Source organism: Myodes glareolus, chromosome 14 (genome assembly GCF_982192425.1).
Source record: "Myodes glareolus chromosome 14, mMyoGla1.1, whole genome shotgun sequence".
In the NCBI taxonomy this organism is placed as follows: domain Eukaryota; kingdom Metazoa; phylum Chordata; class Mammalia; order Rodentia; family Cricetidae; genus Myodes; species Myodes glareolus.
In genome coordinates this window covers 27,931,068-27,957,053 of record NC_142039.1, presented here as the reverse complement: position 1 = coordinate 27,957,053, position 25,986 = coordinate 27,931,068, and the positions used below count along the sequence as shown (strand labels likewise).

The 25,986-nt window shown below is 37.9% G+C and overlaps 1 protein-coding gene across 1 annotated transcript in view; it reads right to left on the bottom strand.

Annotated features, from left to right (window-relative positions):
* The window catches only part of Adarb2 (adenosine deaminase RNA specific B2 (inactive)), a 547,609-nt gene extending 544,401 nt beyond the window's left edge, over positions 1-3,208 (bottom strand). Inside the window, exon 1 of the mRNA XM_085699197.2 lies at positions 2,767-3,208. Within this exon, the coding sequence (XP_085555323.2) occupies positions 2,767-2,869 (103 nt within the window). The 5' untranslated portion in view covers positions 2,870-3,208. The remainder of the gene's footprint in view (positions 1-2,766) is intronic.
* Between the last annotated feature and the right edge of the window lie 22,778 nt (positions 3,209-25,986).

Below are 25,986 nucleotides of genomic sequence, written 5' to 3'. Positions count from 1 at the left end.
TATCTGGCAGAGAAATGTGTGCTTTTGCTAGGTAATCCTGGAAGTAATATTCTGTGCCTAAGTTTTCTTTTAGTTTTTGATTCTTTAAAGATATGTATTACTTCCTAAGTGGTAGTGTGACAGAAACCCACCCTGTGAAATAAAGGACCCCATTTCCAAGGTGATGGATTGCACTTGCCGATAATCATATCCTATCATTACCATAGTTAGGCTGTAGTTAGTGTTTCAGGTCAAAACTGTTGGATCATGGAAAGCATACTGTACCAAAGACACTTTTCAAGGCTATACATGGAAAATAAAAGAATCTTTGACACACTGACCCGCTGAATGCTATGAGGCATTAAAAAAAAAAAACTGAAGCTTGGCTGAGAGATGAGCTGGGAACATACACGCACACATGCATTTATCATAGCTACATTTCTTAACTTGCAAGAATAATTTAACACATTATAATCAGCGTCTTCCATATTTACCCAATAACCTCTCTAGAAATCCTTAACTGTCTCCCATGCATGTCTGGGTTTTCATGATGGACAGGCTTACAATTTGAAGCTGTGCTATTCCATCTTGGTGAAGATACATGATCATTAAGATAAAATTTAAAGACATCATTGCTCTTTATGGAGCAGAAGAAATGTGCATTTGTCATATAATATATTACAAATAAACTTATCTTCTCGAGAGATGTAAAAAATTATTTACTATGTCCTGTATACAAGTATCCTAGCCTTTATTTTTATCATATTTTGTTAACTTTGCCAGCAGAAGCAAATATTTAATAATTTCATTTGACTGTCCCACCACAATAGCTGCTGGCAGGTGCCACCAAAAAGGCCACTTATACACAGGTCTACACACAATAGAGACTGGTATATGATTGCCTTTGTTATGAAAATTTGGAGACTTACTATCTTAAGAATTACAAATATAGTCAAATTTACAAATACTTTCTGTAAAATTTTTACTTTGGGCTGTTTCTAGTAAATAAAGACTTTCTCAGATTTTTTGAAATTTCCTTCCAAAATGCTTTTAAGTTAGTATGCCTTATACTTCAGGGTAAGGCAAATGAAGGGAGACGAGAATTTTCTGCAGCTTCCATTTCTAGAGACAGTGTTATTGTAAATATTACTCCATTTGTTTTGTTCTAAATAGTTAGACAGACTATAAAAATATCAATTTTTCTTTACTTCTTTTAAAACTGACCTTCTTTGTCAAACTGTTGAAAGCTATGGTTTTCTCACTATTCATGTCATTTTTAGTAGTACATAGCTTTAGAAGAAATCAGTAAGTCAATTTGAAATCATTTTCAGATAATGAAATGAACATCAAATACATTTAAGCTGCTTATGAATTCAAGTACAATTATAAAATCAGCCTCCTTGTGAAACCAAACGTTCTGAAACAATCAAAGGCAGGTGTCAGCTCTCCTTTGCTCTCAGTGGTCTTTTCCATTATCATAAGCAAGGACTGTTTGCTTCTGACATTTATGTTTGGTTAATTTGTGTTATTAGAAATCAGATTGGATGCAGGGACTGCTAGAAAACACCTCTGAAACAATTAAGAAGAAACTTATCTTAGGCTATAGATATAGATTCTAGAAGGGTTAGTACAACCACCACATCTCACAATGTATTCTGCATGGGAACAGTTTAAAAATTCCAACTTACTTAAGTTGTGTCTGCTCTGCATACCTCTAGGAACACTTTAAAAGCTAAAAGAAAAACAAAATACTTTCCAGATACTGGTAAGAGCACTGAACTTCCACCTACTCACAGTCAAGTTCCTCTCTGAAAAGGAAGGGACAGCTTTGGGACCATCTTTAAATACATCTGTGGAATGCACACGGGCTAAAGAGGAATGCTAGGGCACCGCCTATCACGTTGGAAGAATTGCTAATTTGACACAAACCCTTGTGTGGAATCCCTGCAATTGTGGTGACATTGACTAAGTTCTGAGCCACCCGTTTCCAACACTATCTTTAACAAGGCACAGTCCGAGTTGGTCAGCTGCAACCTGCCATCCGGTTGTTCATCCTTTTCTTTTTTTGCGAGACTTAATTTTCTTTCTTTTCCTACCATTAATACACAGCGTTTATTATTATTATTATTATCATTATTATTATTATTATTTTTACTGGCAATAATTTCTGCAAGGACGTGCCTTGTCCTCTTTGTCTATGCCAGTGTTTACACGACCACGAGATATTTCTCTGAGTTAGAAAATATATATATATAAAAGCCAGTCAATTTGGGAAGGAGATTGTCAGGGTTTTGACCTCTTTTTCCTCTGAGACAATTTGGATCTGAGGAGCTGGGTCAAGAGCTCATTCCCTCATTTTTATGTGTGTTGGCTTAAGTGAGTGTTTCTTTTGGCACCCTCTGATAATGTCGGATCCAAGAGTGTCTAAGTGCCAGCCTTGGGTATCCAGTAGGGACGGTGGTACCCAGAATACAAGCATCAGAGGGTGGATGCTCCTCTCTGCTCAGCCCTCTCAGCTCCCTTCTCAGTGTCTCCTGCCAAACATCTTCCTCTGAGCAGCAGGCTGGCTCGCTGTACCCTCCGGGCTTGGGGAAAGACCCCAAGCTATTTACAAAAAGATTTGAACTCTCAAGTGCCCTACTGAGTGTGGACATCCCAGGAACATCCTAAAGTAAAGACGACAAGCGGAAACCTACAAGCGGCCACCGAGATCGCAGGAAGGACAAGGGGGAGAGAAGGGGGAGAGTTGCAGCGGGCACCAGAGCGCACGCACCGAGAGCTTCTTACCTTTCCTCTTGGACCTCCTCCTTCTTCTCCTCTTGGATTTGCATTTGAGTTGACTGCTTAGCCCTCCAGATCCTCTGCCACTGCTCCCCAGGACAGATGCCATGCCAGTTGGGAGACTTAGAGAAGAGTCGGTCCTTATTCAATTTCGCCTTTCTTATTCTTGCTGCGGTGGCTGCTGCGGTGAGTATTTCTGGCTTTCCAAATCAAGTAGCAGGCTCACTTTTTAGGACTGGGAATGCTAGCAAGCACCTTCTCTTTAATTGCCCCGTTCCTTGGTTCTGGAGCAGCTGAAAGCCTCGCTTGTGCGCTGAAAAGCTCACCCCTTCCGTAGGCAGAAAGCTCTGGGAAAGATTCTCCCGCGCATCCTGAGCGCCCCGGAGCTCTTTTCTCCTCCTCTGGGCTCCCAAAGCAGGGCTGCTACTTTTGCGCCTCTGCGAGTTGTTTGGCACCATCCACTTTAAAGCCAATCACGCAGGGAGCTCGTCTATTTGCTGCTGCAAAGTCTAATTAGATCCAATCACAACTGTCTTCTGGCTCTGACATCAGCAGCACCAGCTCCACCGCCTCTGGTAGCTTGCAAACTCAGCTCCCATTTGGACGGATGGAGCCGCCTAGGGCAGGCTGGAAGGAGAGAGGCTTCCGAGGAAGCCACAACCACACCGAACTGGTTTTACTGGGAGAAGTCCAACGATGCGATTTCGGGGAAGGTGATTATGCTGGGACGTCAGGGCTTCTTGCTACGTCCACTTGTTATGCTCGAAAGACGCAAGGACTTATTTCTCAAACCCAGCAATTTTTAACTAGTTGTCTTATTAATACTCTCATTGTCTGAAGCGGGAAGAATCTAGTACTGTTCAGGACCTTAGTCAGAAATACGCTGAGATTTTGTAACTGCCAAAAAGACAGGCTCTTTAGGAATTGTTTACTCAGAGACCAAGTATCTGTCTGTTCACATGTTTGTTCTGGTGGGCTCCCACTCCACCTCCTTTTCATATCCCTAGGCTGTTCCTTTAGAAAAAGGAAAACCTCATAAAGTTGGTGTTAAGATTTCATCTGAATTTTATAGACAGGGGATTCCCGTGCTGTTTTATCCACTCATGGAGCAATTACAGGAGAGACAGGTTAGTAGCGAGGAGGGGAGAGGTGAAGAGGGAAGGAGGAAAGGAGAGGGGGAGAATGAGAAGAAAAGGAGGATATTCCGTGGCAATTGTAATATTTACATACAGAACCGAATATTGAGGAAGAAATGCACTATAAATTGAGATAATCTTAAAATTGTGTTTTCAGGGATATTCTAGGTTTTAAGAATTTACTTCCAGAACATATAACTCCGATATTAGACATAGGAAGGAATATAATCCAGCAATCACGATGGCATCTTGTATTTAAATCTCATAAATTATTAATCATTACAAGATTGCTTTGATAAACATTCAATCTGAAATTTGGTAGGATTCCTTTACAGGAAGATGGGGAAATTATTTTCTGTTTCTGTTATTTACTGAGTTCTATATTTCCTTTTTCAAGCTCCTTATGGGCCTTGCTATTTCCATATTATTTCTTTTACATAAGAAATAGTTCTCCCAGGAAACACTGAAAGTAATTAGGATGTCCATGGATTGCTGCATCAGTGAGCTGAACAATCCTTACTCAGCTTTCATCGATGATAGACAGAGACTATGAATTCCAAATCCAAACTCCACTGCTATGATTCACAGTCATTTGCATAAACAGTGCCTCAGTTTCCTCATCTGTGATCTGATGACAGGGATAGCAACTACAGCTCCTTTATGGGGCCATTCATATTTTTCAATCAGTATAGACAGTAGCTAGCAGACAATAACCACTCTGTAATTGTTAACTTTATCCATGATAATCTGAATAATTTCAAGAGACTCCTACAGGTAGGCATTTGAGACAGAGAACTTGTTTTTCTTCCATTTTAGACTATTTGACATCCTGACGTATTTCAAAGAGAAGACTGCAATGAAACAAACTTCTCCAGCTTTGGTTAGATTCTCCAATTCCCTCTAGCAACATCTCTGCCTAGTGCTACTGATGACTCCTGGTTGCTGAGAAGGCAAATGACATTCTCACATAGCCTGCAACATAAGAGACTGAGATTCTGGGGAAGTTCAGTGAGAAGTCCTATAACTTACATATAGACTTTGTGGTGTACTTCAAGGAGAGCAGACACTGTGAAGAATTATAATACACCAGATAAAAACAAAACAAACAAAAACCAAGAAAACAAACCCCTTCTACTCTAGGTTCAGAGGCTGCTCAGCAGTGAATTAAATAAACATGTCATGAGGTCAAGATTGAAAGAAAAATCTCATTCATAATACAGTGCTTATAAGATCAAAGGTGAAAATTATGGAGTTTAACTGAGAAGACTTAAGTTGATCTTTGTTGTAGAAATTCCATCCTTGGCACATCCAAGCCTCAAGGGAATGTCAGAAGCAGGACAAATGTCAGAAGCGGTGCTAACCCTTGAGCCTTGCAAAGTCTTGGGAGTTTCAACTGTAGTCAGAAATACAGCTGTGCAACCACACCTCACAGATGATAAACATCTGTGCTCCTTACAGAATGCCTGAGCTAATCCTAAGTTTCCCTTCTTGTGTGTGTGCCCGCAGAAAACCTGTCACAAGGTTGACTCACCAATGGATGGTCTTTTAGATAAAGCTACACACAGATGACCAATTATTACTTTATTATAGGACTTTATCAATAACCCTCCCACAGGTCCATAACCACAACAACATGTAATATCTGAGACTCATGCACACTGAGTCTTACTTTAGTAGGGCAGTATGTAAGGGAGGTATAGAACAGATTTTTTTTGTGTGTATATATATGTGTGTGTGTGTGTGTGTGTGTGTGTGTATGTATATGTGTGTATATATGTTTACATATATATAGTTTTGGTGAGAGGGAATAACATGACTAAATTCTGAATATAAGCAGTTAATATCTTGATTTAAACATCAATTAGACAAATCTTAGCAAACATTTGCTTTCCTTGAAGTTTCTCAGTTTATTTATTTTGTGCATAATCTATGCAATATTACTATACAGAGATCTCTTGGTATATTTTGTTGTTTGTGTGATAGTAACTCGTAGATGGTATAATTAGTCCTCTAGTGAGAATGGGATTAAAAAAATGGATGTCTTCGTAGTAGAAGCAGAAGTGGTTTATGATGGGAAATATTTACACTCAAGCATGGTCTCTAATATGTTTCAGTTTGTTACTGCCAGCAGGGCTTAAAGTGAGCAGTGTTGACAGTCTGCCACTCTTCTGATGAGTCCTTTTGCTTTTTGTCTCTTCCCTGGATCACTTGAGCAGAGCTTGGCAGCTTGAGATGATGAAGAGCAGCTGGAAGAGGCTTCAGGATCAGGAGCCAGTCTCAATCCATTGCCCATCAGCAGCCATCACTGCTGTGTCCTGTACTAATTGTGTTCAGTTGCTGTTTTTTCCCACAGAACAAAGAACTAGCAAAGGGGCTTCCAAAGAGGAACCAGGCTGATGAAAAATGTCAACAAGAGCTCCATAGCTCTGCATGTACCTATAAGCTGTAGAGCTAAGAACAGAAGGACCTGGGGACAATCCTGCCTCTGTTTATCCTCACATTCAAGTGTCTCCCCAGTTTCAATCATGTGGAACATTTCACTGCTCTCAGCAACCCTCTGACAAGAATTGGAACAATCTGAATTTTTGCATGATGAATTTGCTAATTTCTTTAATGTTTATTCTGCAACAGTTAAAATCATGTGCCCAACTCAGAAAAACTCTAAATCCAGAGAAGATTTTTTTGTATGATGCATCATAATTTCCAAAGAATGGGTAAAGTTTAAATATTACCATGAACCTCACTGAATTCAAGCAACACATATTGCAATGCATAAACAAAGCAAAGCTCATTTTATCGATGAGGAGACTGAGGCTTGGAGAAAAAAGAAACTTGCCAAAATTCATACGGATGTTTGCAAGGTCAGAAGGCATGTTTAGGCCGTAGCCTGGATGCAGTACTGAATTTTACTCTAGAGTCTGAGAGCAGTTAATTCACAAACTTAATACTTTGGTAGCCTGGCACATATCTTTAATCACAGCATTTGGGAGGCAGAGGCAAGCAGATCTCTGTGAGGTCGAGGCCAGGCTGGTCTACAGAGAGAGTTCCAAGACAGTCAGGGCAACACAAAGAAATCCTGTCTTAAATTAAAAACAAAACAAAACAACAAGCAAAAAAAAAAAAAAAGAAAAAAAAACCTTTGTAAGGCAGGGAGATACTATTTATAAAGAAAGAGAGAGGAGTTATCTTTTCATACTGAGTGTGACTCCAATCATACTAAAAGCAGCAGTAGAAAGGTCCCTAGTTTATATTTATTATTCTCACACACCCAGATATCACCTGTTTTTCCTCAGAATAAACATACAGTGTGGAGAGCAAAGCCATCAACAATGGTGATAGATCCAAGACTTCCATAGGCTATTCTAATGCCATCCAAAAGGAACACTTGTCAGAATTATAGACTCTCACAACAGACATGACCTTGAATGTTTTGCTAGTAAGAGAATCAAGGAGCACATATCGTGATGTACAGCTACAGAGATGATGGATTTGAGAACAAGTTCAAGTCTTTTTTTTTCCATTATGGATGACTTTTCTTTGAACTCCTGTATTAGTGTGCAACCACACATGCTTATTTTGGAGTCTTAATGGTTAATACACACAAAGACTTTGATCCTTTGTTTTTATTAGCACATATGAACTGAACAAAATAACCACTTCATTATGATATTGCAATGTATATATGTAAGTTTATATGTGTGTTTATACGTGATATACTTTAATCATAGCACATCTTTTATTACTTTCCTTTCTTGGTCCACCATTTTCTTTCCCCTTTCACATCACAAGTAGATCTCTCTTTAATGTATAATATTTCTCTTTATTAATATAACTTCTTTCATGTAACATGATCATCTCTAGTTCTATCCATTTTCTACAAATGAAATAATTTTATGATTGGTAAAACACCATCTGTCTATCTATACCTATATCATCTATCTATATCTATCCATATATATGTATGTATAGATATAGGAAACAATACATGTGTTGTTTCCTTCATTCACTGATGAACACCTAGGTGATACTTCAATTCATGGTAATGTCTGCATTTCCAAACATTCATCTAAAAATACAGTTAGCTGGACTTCTTATGGTTTTGCAAATACCAACATAAACAAACATGACTTACTGAGAGTCAGGATTTTGTTTAATATTTTCTCCCTACCAGAAAATTTCACTAGGTGGGAAATATGAGAACAAAGGTTTCCCTCGAGATATTTGTGTTTGCTGACTCACTGTATCATCACACATGGTATTAAGTTATTATTTTTACAAACAGAGACACAGTAAAAGAGGGCTATTTTACTCTTTCATCTTCTGCCATTGTTCTTAAATTTAAATAACTCACATCAAAGGACTTGAGCATGAGACCAGAAAATATCTCAGAATGATATTTTGCTATAACAGCTACTCTATCAAATGCATTCTTATTCACATTCCCGTCAAAGGGTGTGGAAGCAGGCTGGTGAGATGAGGCTTAGTGGAGAGGTCCTGGGGAGCAGGGAAGAGTCTTGAATGTGAAAATTCTATCTACCACACGCTCCTACTAAAATTACTTTCCCCCTTTTGTTCTTGGATTCTTTTCTCCCAGACATGCCTATGGTTTGGGAACACCAACTGCATTCTTAGCAATTTTTGAAGTGAACATGGTATGGACCAGATTTGTGAAGTTCTTTTTTTAAAGTTAAAACAACCAAAACAAATTTCAAGGTAAAATAATTCAGGTAGATTTTTTTTCTCTTGGTGCTTATGTAGGCTTTCTATATTCAAGAAAATTTTTACTTGAATTCTGTATTAAAGTTGAGTAGAACATTGCTAAGAAAATACAGAACAAGAAAAATAATGAATTTATGGCATGGTCAGTGGAGAGTTTGCCTCACATGCACCAGAGTCATGATGAGTCACATGTGGTAACAAGTGCATGTGTTCCCAGAGCTGCAAACATGGAAGAGAGATAATAGAGAGTTGAAGGCCATTCTGGGCTATGTAGCAAATGGGAGCATCTGGGCTACATGAGATCCTATGAGATTTCTTTTTAAATACACCTACATTTATAGCTGCAAACTTAAACTTCAGATTCCCTTTCTCCGTGTTCTATGTCTACTGTGTTGTTAAAGACACTGGCCTGTCCTAGACTCCCCCTATAAAATGAAAGAAAATGACATCAGAATTGCCATGTAGATTAAATAGGAGCAAGTATGTAGGACTCTTTGTGAATGGACTCTGAAACTATAAAGTCAAATACCATGTTTGTTGTCATCTTGTGGCACACAGGACATTGATTTAAACTGCTATACCCATGAAAAAATAAAGCATCCAAAACACTAGGCACATTGGTGCACAGGTTCCCACTGCCGGGAAGTCTGCAGAACCGAAGGCCCATAAGCTGTGCACCATAGGTGACCCTGAGGAATCAATCTTCCCTCAGGGCTAATTGTAACAGCTGATTCCATTTCTTTCTTCGGGTTCAGGTCATTCTTGAGATGGCTCTGCCAGCTGCAGGGACAATGTGCAGAATCACTGCTTTATGACAACTGTGACCTTCTGATAGAGTCAAGTATGGTATTTTACTACTAAATATTTGTGCAGGATATGAGAATTACTGGCATGAAATAATCCTTCCCATTCAAGACAGACTCAATTCCTTACATTTACGTGTAAAAGGCTCTTGGTTACTAGTTTCTGAAATATGAAACATTGATGATCTATTGAATCATAAAGAATTACCATCATCTAAAGGTATGCAACTGCACAGTTTACCATAGGTGTTTCTTTGTCTTAAAGGGACACGATTCAAGGCGTTAATATTTTTTCCTCCTGTACTTTCCAGATCCTATTCTAGCATTTCAAAATGAATGATGTCATATTCCCAGAGTGCTCTGCGACAGCAGCAAGGAAAGAAAGAAACGAAACACAGGTGGAATTAATTAATAGTTTGGGATGTTAATCAGTGTAATAAGTTGAAAGAAAAGTATAGGAGCTTGCCAAGGATCCATTTCTGTCATTCAAACTAAAACCAGCTGATGCAATCTTAATGGTTTTATTTCTATTCTGGGTTTTAAAGTCTAAACAGTTTGCTTCTTCTGCTTGTCTTCAAGCTTTCTTTATCTGAGATACAAAGTGTGCACACATGCATGTGTACATGCATATGTACTTAATGTGTGAATATTATAAAATTTTAACATAATATTTTGTTCATTTTCCAGTTCTTACATTCGTTTCTGATTGTCTCCACAGAGATAAATGGACAACTACTTGTCACAATGTTTAAATGGTGGTAATGAGAATTTTTCTGATATTAATGTACTACTTTCTAAAATTTTGCACTATTGGTCACATATTGGGTTACAAGAAACAGTGGGAAAACTAGGCAGATACTAGAGGGACTGGATGTGGGTTCTTGGTGGGTTTTAAGAGAGACTAATATAGGAGTTGGCTCTTTCCTCAGAGATCTCTCTACCTTGGGATCTGCACCTGACTGCCTTTCTAGAGTAGCAACAGAAATATTTCATTGCAGGTGCCTCCACACTATCTGGTATTTCTGAGACTGCATATGAATAAAATTGGCCAGCCCTGCAGCAGTGTTAGGCTTTCCTATAGGAAACACAACACTAACTCTTACCTGAGTCAATGTGATCCCCCCAAAAGGTAACCCCAGACATGAATAGTGTCATTGCACTACAACATATTAGGGTAGACAGTATGTGACAATGTTGCCATCCTCAGAAGCTCTTTAAAAGACACGAAATAGGGAGAGAAGCATTTTTTTGGATTTTCTTGGGGGAAACTAGAGGAGGGTATGAACAAAATACTACAAATACCTATATGTGTATATATGTAATTTATGTATAAAATCTATAGATAAACTTTTAAAAGAATACATATATTATTTTTAAATATTAGCAATGCACAATAAATGAAGTATTTTTGCTATCACATGTTCATTAAAAATGTAATTTCAGGTCATGTGTCTAAGTTTCATGAAATGTGCATTGCATTGTTCTCTTACTTATCAAAAGACTGGATCCAAACTGAACAGTCTTTATTCTAACACTATTGTGTATTAGAAAAATAATTCACATCCTGCTCACCTTTGTAAGTGCAATGATAATACAAAAAATTGTACTGTGACCACATCACTAACACTATCATTACCACTATCACTATCACAAAAACAGTAAGCAAAGCACAGTGAAGACAGTGTGAGTGATCACACCACCACATCATGGGGACAAGTAGGATTGGGTATATTCATGAGCTTCTCCTTCATGTTTCAGAATAAAAGAAAGAAAGCTTATTGCACTCTTCTACGGAACTGTCTGTGCCAGTTTACCTTTGACTCACACTGGCTTCCCTAGGACATGTGTAGAGTTCCAGCCCTTTGGCTTTATAATTTGCCTAGGGATTTTGGGGATTTCTTGAACATTTTATGAGAATGAAATTGTCTTTTATAGCGCATAGGACATCCTTTCAGCAATTTATTCCCATGCTTTTTCCTGCTTCATATTTTTAGTTCTCAGTCAAATTATTTATATCAGTCCATGACTTCAAAATCCAACCACTAGGGAAGTTCTCCCCCAAGAGTTAAGGCCTTCTGGCCCTGGGTTTCTCTTCTGTACTCTGGGAAACAGCTATGCTTCAAAGTATTAAGGTGAGGATTAAAGGAGTTAGCATTTTGAAAGTTATTGAAGCAATGGAAATCTGTGTGCAGGTACCAGAAAATAACTCAAGTCAGCTGCTGTCTCTGAAAACAACCTACAGGTCTGTTGGCAGAGGAAGGTGGCACAGCATCATGATGAAAGAATATAGTTGAGGGAGGGTAGAGCCAGATGGGACCACAACTGAGTTATCTATATTTTTACTTTTCCCCTTGGCAGAAGCAGAGAACATTGGTATCAATGTTCAGAACAGTGGCTAAATCATGAGAAAGGATGACACGGAATAAGAAATCTCCCCTCCCTCTCCCTTGCCTTCCCGTGTGTGTGTGTGTGTGTGTGTGTATGTGTGTGTGTGAAAGAGAGAGAGAGAGAAAGGGGGGGTATGTCAAGGCTAGCAAACCCATAAGCATTGACAGATTTTTCCTGTCTACACTTTGCACCTTATAACACACAGGAACACTAGGATTAAATATGTGTTCTGCCATGGTTTTCAGTGGATTCTGGGGATTTGACCTTAGATCTTCATCTGCAAGTGTTGTATACACAATTCTGACCACAGTATTGGTCCACATTAATATTGGACAACAGATTCGATATTAGTATGTATTTGGTACCATTGCAATTTTGTAGACACATTCACCGATGTCTGGGTTCTTTCTCTTTCTGTACATTGACTAAATGCCTTTTCTCTTTTCTAGAGTAAATCTTCGGGTCAGAGTAGGAGGGGATAGAGTCGTAAATGATTGCTTAGTTAATTCATATGTGTAATGTCATAAAGTCCTTCTCTGAACCAAAAATATTTCATTCAAAATGACACAAGAAATGTCATACACGAAGTAATCGCAATCTTTCAGTTGCAGAAGAGTAATTGCAAAAGAGAGAATGCAGAAATTAAAAAGGGGAAAAGTTCTAAAACATTACATGAGAAGTCCGTAATTTCAAGAGAAATTTGAAGAAAGTTCCACTGGGAGACGTGTACCCCTCGGGGGTATATGAGGGTGTAGACAGAACCTGAGATCGAGAGTGGATGTGGAGCCATGCATCCTTGACTTCAGAACTCCGTTCAACCCTTGTGATGTTAGCTATCTGATCTGCCAAACGTCAAGATATGTATTCATGTGTTAAGTTGGGCCACCAGATACTGTGATTCATGTAAAATGCCACATCCAGATACTTCCTAGGGATTCCCATATCTCTCCTTTGCCCTCATTATCTTATCACAAAAGAGGCATAGGGATATTATCGATGGTTTATTGTACTTGAGTCTTTCCTTGGGAAAGGAAAGCAGATTTCAACTACATACTTACAAAGCTTGCCAGGATTCCAGCATCCTTAGATATACCCACAGTATTTACGTAGCCGGGAACATTCTGGCTATGGACTGACAGTGGCACAGGTTTGTTTAAAAACATATTGTTTTTCATGGGACACACGGTGATGGTCCTTTGTCCGAAGAGCTAGCAGCCAAGCCATCAGAGGGAGAAAGGATTTTCTAAGACCAGTCACCAGCAATTCATGTAAATTGCAGTTTGAGTGCAATCAATAGATGTGACAAACAGCCAATGCTGGCAACGGGGGACATAATGAAGGTGAAGCTGTGTAAACGCTCACAGATAACAATGGAGGGGAAATTACAGGGCAGTGTTCTATTGAATAAGTGTGGTGCCAAATGAGCCTCTGCTCTCAGGTCAAGCTTTCCAACTGTTCAAGTGTCTGTGTTCCTGTCCTTTGTAATCGTTCGTGGCAGCAGAACTGGCTGGACCTGTGGAGGGCATGCATTCAGCATGCATTTGCTCTGCATCACAGTCCACTCTGGATGGCACCAGCTGATCCATGGTGTCAATGTCCACCTCCCAGAGGACAAGGCACCACCACAAATACCGATCCTCCTTATGGTTAGAGTCAAAGGCCTGCCATTAAAGCTCTAACGGGTTCTGAGCACTCCCGGAAAAGGATTAAAATGGAAAAATCACTTTGCCTATTATTACAATGTTTTCCATTTCTTAAGTAGCTAGGAAACAGTCTCTGATAAATGAAAGGAAATATGCTAATATGGTATTTCTTTTTTTTAAAAAAAATCTAGAAAATTTTAGAGATGTGTGTTAAAATGTAACCTTATATCGACAACCTACACATATCATAGTGTTTCAATAATTTTAAGACTGAGTCTTTTGATATCTCAGACCTCAAAGTTTCAATAAGTCAATAATAATAATGGCACTTTTATTTCTTAAAACTGTATTTTATTTTTCAATTTTTAAAAATTGTTTTTCTATATTTTGAGTTTATACTATAATCATTTTCCCCTTCTTTTTCCTCCTTTGAAACTTTCCCATATACCCCTCCTTGTTTTCTTTCAAGTTCTTGGCTTCCTCTTTTCATTAATTGTTCTAACATATGTGTATGTATATGTATATGCATGCATATGTATTGAATATGAATATGTATTTATTCTTAAATACATAAGTACAAACTGTTCAGTCTGCATAGTGTTAACTTATGTGTATATTTTCAGGGCTGACCATCTAGTACTGGAAAACCAATTGGTGTACTCTTCCCTGGGGAAGACTATTTCTCCAGCTCTCAGCCCTCCTTGGTTGCCCATAGTTCTTTGTGTGAGGCTGAGCCTCCTGGGCTACTTGTAATCTACAGTAGCATGTCTACTGTTGCAAAACTATACTTTAAAATTTGTAGTCTACATTGGAAAATTACTAGGCAGTGCTGTAATTGGTTTTTTATGAGACTCAAATATTTATGGGTAAAATGACTGCTTTTTACTTACACATTGTATTAATAATTAAAGGTACCACTTCTACTTTGTGTAAATTTCCAATTTGATACAACGGGGAAAATAAACTTGTTTTCTCATTACATTATTGTAAGAGTATATCTACTCAAAATTTCAAAACATAAAAATGAACAGATAAGGGCTCTTTTGGCGGGTTGAACATGTTGTCGCATGTAATTGCAAACCAGATGGTAATAGGAGATCGAATGCAGGTCCTCTACTTTTCAGAGAAGATAAGCTAGCCTTCAGAGTGGCTCTGTCATGGGTAGCGAGTGGTGCTTGGGAATGGTTAGAACACTCACATTTTTCCTTTGTAACTAGATCACATTTAATACATATATTCTAGCAGTTATCTTTGCTTTTCCCATGTCACGTGCTTTGTAGTCATTGTCTTACTCAAGACATGGATTTGCTGCCATAATTTAGAAAAATTCTTCAGTGATGCCAATCCTGTCATGTTCATTAATGAGCGTGCATCACAGGTTTAGAGTGACAAAGGATGTGCGTTAGAACAAGAACAAAGACACCCCAGAGAAACTGCTTAATTGTATTATTTATACAATGAAATATATTTTGAAAAGTTTTTAATCTGTAGGTAGGGCCAGTATGATATGTATTATGACTCACTTATACAAGTGTATCTACATCCTTCTAAGCCTCTTCCTCTCACAGCTATTCAAGTATACAAACTACCCAAGGCCCTGGAGTGGTCGAAATGGAGAGTCCTTGGCCCCCAATCTATGTTCAGTGCTACCGTTCCTAGTCAATCCGAGATTTGCTGGATAAAATGTAGAAGAAATTTTAGTTCCTTCTCCTTCATTAAGAGGAATAAATCCAGGCAAAGCAATAAAGAAAAAAAAATAGAATTGAGGAAAATATCATCAAAGTCCACAAATTCTGCCCACATGGAACGTGATGTAAAGTGAATTCAGATTTAAAATTGTAAAATTGATTTGCTTCTCATTCTTTTCTTCAAATAACTGACCTTCTTCATAATACTCAAAAGATTTTACAGGAATTCAGGGCCAAAGGCTGCCTTCAATGATTACTAGGATCATGAATATTCATACCTTTTGTGGACAGAGAAAACCCTGTTTAGATAAAAGTGTATGCTGAAAGTGACCAATTATACTCACTGTCGAAGCAGCTGCTGTTTTGGAAGCAGATTCTGGCCTCCTTGCTGCCCTGGACTCTGGGACACAGCTGCTTCTCTGTTCCTTAGGAGTGCATTCACAAGCTACTGGTCCTGCCTCTTCATCCTCCCCTCCTTGTTTGCAGGTAGGAAAACTGAGGCTTTTATGGTCAAGTAAATGAACGTATGGCTTTTCTCTGTCAATTCATAGAACTATTTTTAAGGATCAAAATGTGGCATCTATTTCTTACCTTTATTAAACTGAAACTTCCTTTACAAAACTTCTTTATTCTCTTCTCAGTTGGATGACTTCTGCTTATTGAGATGGAGGCCCAGATTTATCACTGGCTGTGTTCCTCTCACTCCCTTTCCACATACAAAGCAGGAAGATGATATGTAGTTATTTTTATGTGTATGATTTGAGAATTTCGTACATTCTTACAATATAGTTGAATCAGCTCTATCCCTATTTCCTTTCCTTCAAATCCTCCTCATCTCTTAGGCACTATTGCCTTCAAATTTCTATTGCACAAAGCAACAAACAATCATGCTAACAAATACTAAGTATGCTTGGTGCTGCCAGTATTGATTGCAAGGTCATCTACTGGATCATAGGTGGCCTCTTAGGGGCCATATCCCCAAAGAAAAATGAATTTCCCTCCTCCTAGCAGCCATGGATTGCTATAACTCCTCAGCTAAAGTGCGGTGAATATCTTCTTCAAGCCTAGTTAAATTTTGTCTGGCTTGATCTTGTGTAGGTCTTGTGCATACATATAGTCATAGTCACTGTGAGTTCATGTGTGTGATTACTGTTTTGGGTCTGGGGAAACAGTTTTAGTGTAGTCATCCACTGCCCCCCCCAAAACATCCCTACTATAAACCTATCCACTACTTATGGATAATGAGATCATGGATACTAGAGAAGAAGCCATTATTGTCATTTTGTTAAACCAGTGTAATTTCTAACTCTACTATAAAAGCTTGCCCTTCTCATTTCTCATCAAAGGAAGGTTTTTCTGTAGGAGCTGGAGGCCATCACAGAAGTCTACGATTGGTAAAAATGCAGAGAATAGCAATGGGATGCCCACATTCAATTGCTATTGCTATGGGATAATGATCTTGTACACTGTAAAGATTTGTAACTCATATTGGTTTTTGGACACTCACCTTCCTGGACCTGGAGGGAGAGGGGAGGAACTTGAACTTCCCACAGGGCAGGAAACCTTGACTGCCCTTAAGGACGAAGAGGGAGGAGGAGAGGGAGTGGGGGGAGTGGGAGGGTGTTGGGAAGAGGGGCGTAAATGGAAACTTTTATAATTTAATAAAATTACTTTAAAAAAAAAACTCTGATTGACCAGTAACCAGACAGGATGTCTAGGTGGATGACTAGACTAGGAGAAGCCTGGGAAGAAGAAAGGCAGAGACGCAGTCACCAGCCAGACGCAGAGGAAGTAATATGAGAATGCCTTACTGAGAAAAGATAACATGTCACATAGCTAAATATAAAATATAAAAATTATAGGTTAATTTAAGTCATAAGAGCTAGTTAATAATAGGCTTGAAAAAGGCCAAAGAGTTTATAATTAATACAAACCTCTGTGTGTTTATTTGGGACTGAATGGTTGTGGGACTGGGCAGGACAGGACCTTTATATCTATAAGGTAACCCCTACATCAAAAGATCATCACAAAAGATAGGGTGGAAAGACTTTAAGAGCCAGAAGACAAGGATTTTTTCTGTAAATGATAATGAAGATTCATCCATCAAATCTCAAAGATATGGTCTTCTCAACAAAACCTGCATACTGGAAACACCAGTTGATGTGCCACTGTGTATGGGGATAGCTCACAGGACCTCAGTCATAGATGAAGAACTATAAGGAGTTAATATATGCTGAGAGATGGAGAATTAACTTCCTCCAGGAATGAATCACCTGATAAGTTGTCCAAACCCAAGTGGTTAACTTTAAACAGATATGCATAAATATGTGATCAACATAAATGGACTAAAAAGGATGTATGTTGTGATAATTAGAATAGAGGTGATTGAGGGGACAGGGGAGGACTAGAAGAAAGATTAGAAATGATGTGAATATAGTATGCATGTAGGACTCCACACACACTGTAATGTTAATATTTTTAAAAGAAGGTAAGGCCAAAGCCTCTACTGAAACCATAACCAGTCTCCCTAATGGTACAGATACTGTAGAAGTCAGTGTGGTAGTTGCCTACAAAACAAGACATTCTCTTTGAATGTGATTTAACAGCTATTTTACTTGGTATTTACACAATTAATTGAAGCTCTCATCCATACAAAATGTACATGCAAGTATTTAGAGAACCTTTATTCATTAAGGACTTGGGAACAACTAAAATATCCTTCAGTAGGTTCATAGTTAATGAATGGCATCCATACATGTAATGTTATGTAGTCTTTTAGGAAAGAAATGAGCTGCCAAGCTATAGAAATCTTGGAGAAAACTTGCATGCACATTGCGAAGTGAAAGTAGCACATCAGCAAAGGGGCGACTGTAACTAAAGTGAGTTTTAACTACTATCTGACTTTAAGTGAAAGCATGGGAGAATCAGAATGAAGGGTAGAGTAGAAGGATCATTGGTACCTAGGCATTATGGAGTAGTTATTGGATTACTAGACAGAGAACAGAGAGCTTTTTTAGTCAGTAAACCCACTCTATAATTATAAATATGTGTCATCACACATTGGTTTAGAATCATGCAGTGAACATCACCAAAAGCAAAGGGTAAACTGTGGATTCTGGGTGGTACTGATGTTTTGATGATGCCAGTTCAAAAATGTTAACCAAAGTGCCTCCAAAGGGAAGATACTAAGCTCATAGGGAATTGAAAGAGTGTGTTATTGTGTGAGAAATCTCTACTTCTGTTCAATTTTTCTACCCACCAACAATATGACCTAAAGTTCCAACTACATTGTTTTAGATCATATTACAGGTTAACTATAATATATTAACCTCAATGTTTCAGATAAGAATTTACACATTATACTAAAATATTACATATTATATATCTAAATATAGCATAAAATATGTAATATTAATTATAATATTTTAGGTCCAATTACAAATTTACTGTAACATTTTAGAAGATAACTTTACTATATTCTAAAATTTGACCTAAATTATTAAGTACAAAAGAAAATAAAATTATCTATAAAACATCTTTGTCTTAGATATTAGAAAGAAGACAACTGTAGCACCTCTAGAAATAGGCTGAGGGTCATGATTCATATTACCTACAGAGGAAGGAATTGAGAACAATTACCTGAAGCATCTATAGAAAGGAATAAGGGTCACAATATGTGGCATGCAAAAGGGCAGAGTAGGACCACCATCTGTAGCAAATATGGAGAGAGGAGCTAAAGACCACTATTCTACAGCATCTACAGTGACAGACTGAGGACCATTATTCTGCAACATCTATAGAGAGAACCATTATTGGCACATGTTGGAAAAGTCCACAGGACTAACAGTTCCTGACAGAAAGATGCATGCATAACCTCTGTCTACGCTACATGACAATGAGTGTGATTTCGAATGCCATTCTGCTTTAGTTGGGGATTATTACCTATAATACTGGATGGGTGTCAAGCTTTCTTGAATGGGACAGTGTTGCTAAATGATACACATCTTAAAAATGTTATGCAACACTAATTATTTTGACTGCTGATAGACTGCATCAACTATCCATGAATAGCATTTTTCATAGATGCCTAAACTTGCACAGCTTAATATGGTTTATTGATTTATCACAGCTCAATTTCATTTTAAAAGATTTCAAATTACAAGGTCCTTCAGTTAGCTAAAATATTTTCACCACTTAGATAAAACCAAATTCAGACAAAAATGGTAAGAAAACAAGCACTTGTCATATCTCTTTAATTTCAAAAATTTGGGGTGGGGGTAAGTTCCTAAGCCACTACAGAGCTAATTCTATTTTCTCATCAGTAATTCATTCATTATGAGTTCAGGGAGAGCTTTAAATAAAAATGTAGTAAGAAAGCTCATCACTAATTAGAATCTGAGTTTGAAATCCTAAAAATTTAACACCTTTAAATATTCCACAGGTAATTGCAAATGTTAAAAAAAAATTGATGATCAGTGTTTCACGGCATCTTCAGAAAAATACTGAGGGTCACTATCTGGGACATCTGTAGAGGCAGGTGCCAAGAACCATCATATTTATTATACAGAAAAAGACTAAGGGGGAGTAGCCATATTTGTAACATCCACAGAGGGAAACACTGAGGAGTAAAGCTACTTGTAGTATTGATTTATATAAAGAGGTTGTGAAGACCATTATCTGCAGCATATAAAGAGAGAGGTTGAGGACTACTGTCTATAACATCTATAGAGGGATGATGACAGCTATTTTTGAGGCATCTAGAGAGATGATGAGGGCCACTATTCTAGAGACTCTATAGTGCAAAACTGAGGATCACTATGTTACAGCACATACAGAGGTAACCTAAGAAATATTATTGTGCAGTTTCTATAAAGGGAAACTGGAGACCACTATTCTACAATGTCTACAGGCATAGGTTGAGGACCACTAGCCTGAAACATTTGTACAAGTGTTTCTGATCGTATTGTGCACCATTTACACAGAGGTGTGAGCATCCCTTTCTGCCTTCTTCTTTAACCTCTACTGACTGATGTTTTCTATATTTTGTTTTTATAAGAATTATAGTATATGATTCTTGTTTTTGGTGTCTGACTTATTTAATTTAACTTAATCCTCCAGTTCCATCTGTATTGTCACATATACCAACATTTTGTTATGGAATATTACTTTATGTGAAGATGTATTACATTTGTTTATGTTGTGGGATGCTACTTTAACTATGTAAGGGTGTATTGCATTTGCTTAAGCTGCTTTTGTTTAATGGTGAAAAGATGTGCTGCTGTTTCCCCTTACCTGCCTGAGGCACCTGATTGGTTTAATAAGAAGCTGAAAGGCCAATAACTAGGCAGTATAGGGATAGGCAGAGCTGGCAGGCAGAGTAGCAGGAGGAATCTAGGCTTGAGAGAAAAGAGAAGAGAAGGGAGAATGAGGGAAAAAGATAGGGAAACACCCAACCAGCTAGGCAACCACCAGACAGACAAACACAGAGTGGGACAAAAAGAATGAAAGAAAATAAAAAGCACTGAAGCAAAATACATTAAATTAAGTTATAAGTGGTAGTGGGAAAAGCACAAGATAAGGCTGAGCGTTTATAATATTAAATCTCCATGTCATGATTTGGGAGTTGGCTGGGGCCTAAATAAAGTCTGCTATATTTGATGTCCCAACATGGGGCCTGAATTTCCACATGAAAGAAAAGGATATGGTTCCTTTAAAAGACTCTGCCATAGGCGGTGGTGGTGCATGTCTTTAATACCTGCACTAGGGAGGCAGAGGCAGGCAGATCTCTGAGTTTGAGGTCCTATAAACCCTGTCTCAAAAACAAACAAACAAACAAACAAAAAAACGCTCTGACATACAGCAAGCACTTCAGCAGCTGGTATGCTAAGATGCCAAGTAGAAATAGCAAGGTAAGAGTAAACGCCTCCTACAGTGTGGACACCGGCTTCCTAGAGCTCGCATGGTTGAATGCAGCTTCTAGTTAGACCTAGCTCCCAGTTGAATTCAGCTCTCAGCTAGGCCAGGCATGAAGCTTGGCTCTCTTGTGGACCCAAGCGGGATGGAGTCAGCCCCTGGTGCAATTTGAGGTTTGGCTCACGTGGTCAGAATAGGTAAGAGACAACATTAAAGACATGCAGAGAGGAGAGAAAAAAAAAAAACAACTCCAAATAGGTAACAGTGTGCTTAAAAATGTGCATAAGCCGCTGGGCGGTGATAGTGCATGCCTTTAATCCCAGCACTCACTCGGGAGGCAAAGACAAATGGAGTCCTGTGAGCTTGAGGCCAGCCTGGTCTACAGAGAGCTCCAAGAACAGGCTCCCAAAGCTACAGAGAAACCCTGTCTTGAAAAATGGAAAAAGAAAAGTGTGCATAAGTTTAAAAAAGAAAAGGAGATGGATATAGGTAGGCATAGGAAAAACAGTTTAAAAATAATAAAGTCTTTAATGAGGGACTAAGGTAATATAAAAGGGAAAAGCCAAGTAAAACTGGGAAATACACAAGGAGTTTGGATCTTGTGTAGTGTTGTGTTGACTTTGAATTATTTGAATGTTGATTAGCAAATGACAGCTACTGAGAAATATGGGACTGTTAAAAGGACTGTTTTGTTAAATCAACCTAGATTACTTTAGGGATGTCTTAACTTTAAAATGGAATTCACAAAATGTACTGAGTTGAGAAAGAGGTTATGCTTTTGTTTCCATAGGAAATGAACGGCTGTGGTTTCCTTCAAAGTTAGTAGAGATGAGTTTTGATCAGGGAAGGCCTCTGAAAATCTTAGCTACAGACAGTCATAAAGGATTAAACTAGAAAAAAACTACAAGACAGGTACTTTAAAGATGTCATTGCCATCAGACAACAAAAAGCAGTCTTGAGAACACAATGCTCACATTCCCAAAAGACGGCATTTGTGATTTTTGGTCATTTGGTGGGTTATAGATATTTGTCATTATTTAGGGGGATATACGAAAATAAAATAAAGAAAACAGCTATTAACCTCAAATATTTTACATTGGTATGGATTTTGGTATATAGTTATTTTTGCTGTACTGTATGTATGAACCTATTCTTCCTTGAGGTATTACAATTATGCAACTCATTTAAAAATGTAGTACATAATTAAAATGCAAGTTAGTAGTTATTCATTTATAATAATCAAACTTATTTTTATATTAGTATTTTTCAAGGTTAAACAAATATATTTAGATAGATAGATGATATTCAAATACTTCAGAGACCAATAGAATGTGGCATTTAAGATGTTTAGGTGGGGTGACCAGGCAGGAAGTAGAAGTGGAGTGACAAGATCAGGGGAATTCTGGGAAGAGGAAAGACTCCGTTTACAGTTGTCACCCAAAAGTAGAGGAAGCAAGATCAGAATGCCTAGCTGATTAAAGGTACCAAGTCATATGGCTGCCACAGACAAGAAATGTGGGTTAATGTAGGATGTAAACATTAATACAAGCCTAAGTTAATAGGTCAACCCATTTATGATTAAAGTAAACTTCTGTGTATTTCTTTGGGACTGAACAGCTTCAGAACCAGGTGGGATAGAAACCATCATCAACATTTCTGGGTCTGGGTTACCTCGCTCAGGATGACCTTGTCTAGTTTCATTGGCAGCAAATTTTATGTCATTGTCTTTAACAGTTGAGTAATATTCCATTGTGCAAATGTGCCACATTTTCTTTATCCATTCTTCGCATGAGGGGAATCTAGGTTGTTGACAGGTTCTAGTTATTACAAATAAAGCTGCTATAAACATAGTTGAGCAAGTGTCCTTGTAGATAGTCCTTTGGGCATATGACCAGAAGTGATATAGCTGGATCTTAAGATAGATTAATTCTTTTTAAAATTTAAAACTTTTGGAATTAGGTCCAACTGAATTCAAGAGTTAGGAAAAAAACTGTCGTTTCTTATATGACTAAGAATAAAGGTGACATCACAAAAGATTAAAAGCTGTGATATCCTTCCCATGCTATTGCACATCCATTCAAGAAATGAGCAATTAACAAATCTTCATGCTAGAAACCAACATAACCACTGTGTAAATGGTGAAACTGACTTGAACATGGTGCATTCCTCCATGACAAAGAGAAGAATGAAGGCAGCTGTGATCTTAGTATATGTGTTAAGTGGAAGCAATGTGCCAGACATAGATCCATGGAACAAGGTAAGGACTGGGAAATTATTTCATTACATACTATCATAACTAAGCTGTAAACTATTGCATTTATTTATTTATGATTACAAATGATTAAAACAGTGCTATAAATGAGGAAGAATAACATATTTAAATTATATTCCAAGAAGAATCTCGATGATGGGTAGAATCAACAAGCATTCACATTGGGAGCTAAGTGCTTAAGACAGGGACTTTGGCTACCCAGTGGATCTCTGAAGTTTTTTCTACCTGAGTATACTAACGTGCTTACTAAAATTTTTCTCCAATGAAATCTGGGTATAGTTATTAGCTGGATTGTTTTAAATCAGCAGTTCATGTCCCTTTTAGTAAACCTCTGTCTACAAAAATATTTATAATTTTTAAAAGTAGTAAAATTTCAGTTATGAAGTAGCAACAAAAATAAGTTTATGGTTGGGGTCACTACAGCAAGAAGAACTGTATTAAAGGTAGAGCATTACTGCTCTAAGTACTATTCCTATAACTCAAAATAGAATTTTTCATAGCCTCTACTTATACAAGGAGATGGAGACTTTTACAGTTTCCTTAACAGCATGTGATTATTCCCCAAGTAATATGTTTCATTCGTTTATTATGCTTTTACTTTATTCTATCTGTAAAAGTTTAGTTTGTTTTTAGGCCAAGTAAAACAGAAATAAATGAATGGGAACTTTTACATCAGTCTATCTTCAGTATTAATTCAGATTTTGAAACTTCAATGATATTTTTGAGTTTTTCTTTGTGGTCATGTGCATTTATTTTAGGTGTATAAATATTTTTAAATTTTAATTTGTATTTTTGTTATATTTTTCTTGCAAAGTCTAATATAAATATTCTTTGGGGAAAATAACTGAGTGTAATATTCAAGTGTCTAGCTAGATGACATTCATTGATTAGGGACTAAATACATAAGTCATCTTTTCTGCAATGACCAGTGATTAAATAAAAAAAGGACCTTGAGTTTTGTTTTTGCATGTGTTAAGTTGCCATATTCAGGTGTTATTTCTTATCTTTTCCCATGTATGGCTTAAATAAGAAAGGTGACTTGAAGCTGTTTCTGTTTATTTTTTTTTTAATTCTGGCATTATCTGTTTCCTGATATGAGTCATTAGGTAAATTACCAAAGTATGTGTACTTGTATATAAGATAAAGCTTGTAGTGTGTGTGTGTGTGTGTGTGTGTGTGTGTATGTGTGTTTGTATGTGTGTGTCCATGTCTATATCTGTGTGTCTGTGTAGTGTGTGTGGTATGTGGTGTATGGTATGGTATGTGTTTTGTGAGTATGTATTTGTTATGTGCTCATGCATGTGTGTGCGTGTGCACGCCAGAGGTTGCTATCTGGTATCAATTTAAATTGCTCTTTACCTTTTTATTAGAAAGAGAGTCTCTAATAGAGCTCACTGATTCAGCTACATTGGATCGGTGGTGAGGCTCCTGGATCTGTTTTTGTCTGTCCAGCATTCACTGCGATTATTGGCATATACCACCCAAAGCTGCTGTTCATGTGTGTGCTAGAGATCTGAACTCAGGTCCTCCTGCCTTCACAACAAACCCTTTACTGACTGAGCCATTTCTCCAAAAAGAACACTTTTTGAAATTTCAGTATCCATACTTGTTAGTAATGGGTGTGAGCGGTCATGCTTCCAGCTCTCCTTTAACATTGAAAGAGAAGTTTCCATGTAAAACGATTTTGTCTTTTCTGTGTCACAAAAACATGGCCTGGATTGATGCTATTTAACATTTTATTAAGTGAGCAAGGGAAGAGATGTTACCTCTTTGAGTACTGGGCAAAGGCCACTCGGCTAATGCTGACCCCTGCCAACTATAACACATGGAACGCGAAACATTCACAATTACCTCTCTAGTGTATTTTGCAAGACACAAGGGGTCATAACAATCAGATTGTTATGTTGTGGGAGAGCAATAATTCAAGTCCTGTTTGCTTGTGCTGAGCTTGAGAAAACTGCTAAGGTCAATGTAGTTATGTTGTCTGAGGATCGACTGAACATGAATGACTTTAGTTAGACTCTAGTTAGCCCACAGAGCCGACTTCGGGTTAAATGGGGCTTCAGTACAGAAATTGCAACCACCCTCAGATTTTCTGTTATTGGTTACTTTTGGAAGAGGGCAATGAAACTATTTTTTATCTGTGATACACAGATTTTATGAAAGTCCCAGTATCTTATATAGGAGAAAAATTCTTCTCATTTCTGCTTCTCCTTTCCCTTCTTTCTTAACCTCTGGCTCTAATGAAGGAAGCATGGCTCCCTTCTTCCCATGGGGTGTCACCACGTGCAGAAGAGGCTTGCTTAGGTGCTGGGACACTGCAGACTTCACCTTTGTGCTCAGGTGACAGTTTTGAAGGGAGTGTTAGGGCAAAAGAGGAAGCCAACAGCCCAATCAACAGGTTAATGAAACTGGGAAAATGGAGAGAAAATTTTGCATTTTAATACATCAGAAATGATCTCCATAACTATGCTTTAGGAGTGCTTACAACTAGCATTCAAAACATGAACTGTTTATGTTTGTGTGTGGCTTCTGCATATAGGTAATTGAGCATATACGTGTGCACAGAGGTCACTAGTGGGCATCAGATGTTCCGTTCTATCAACCTTTTCTTTATTCTCTTGACACGTCTCTTACTGAACCTGGAGCAAGGGTAGTAGTCAA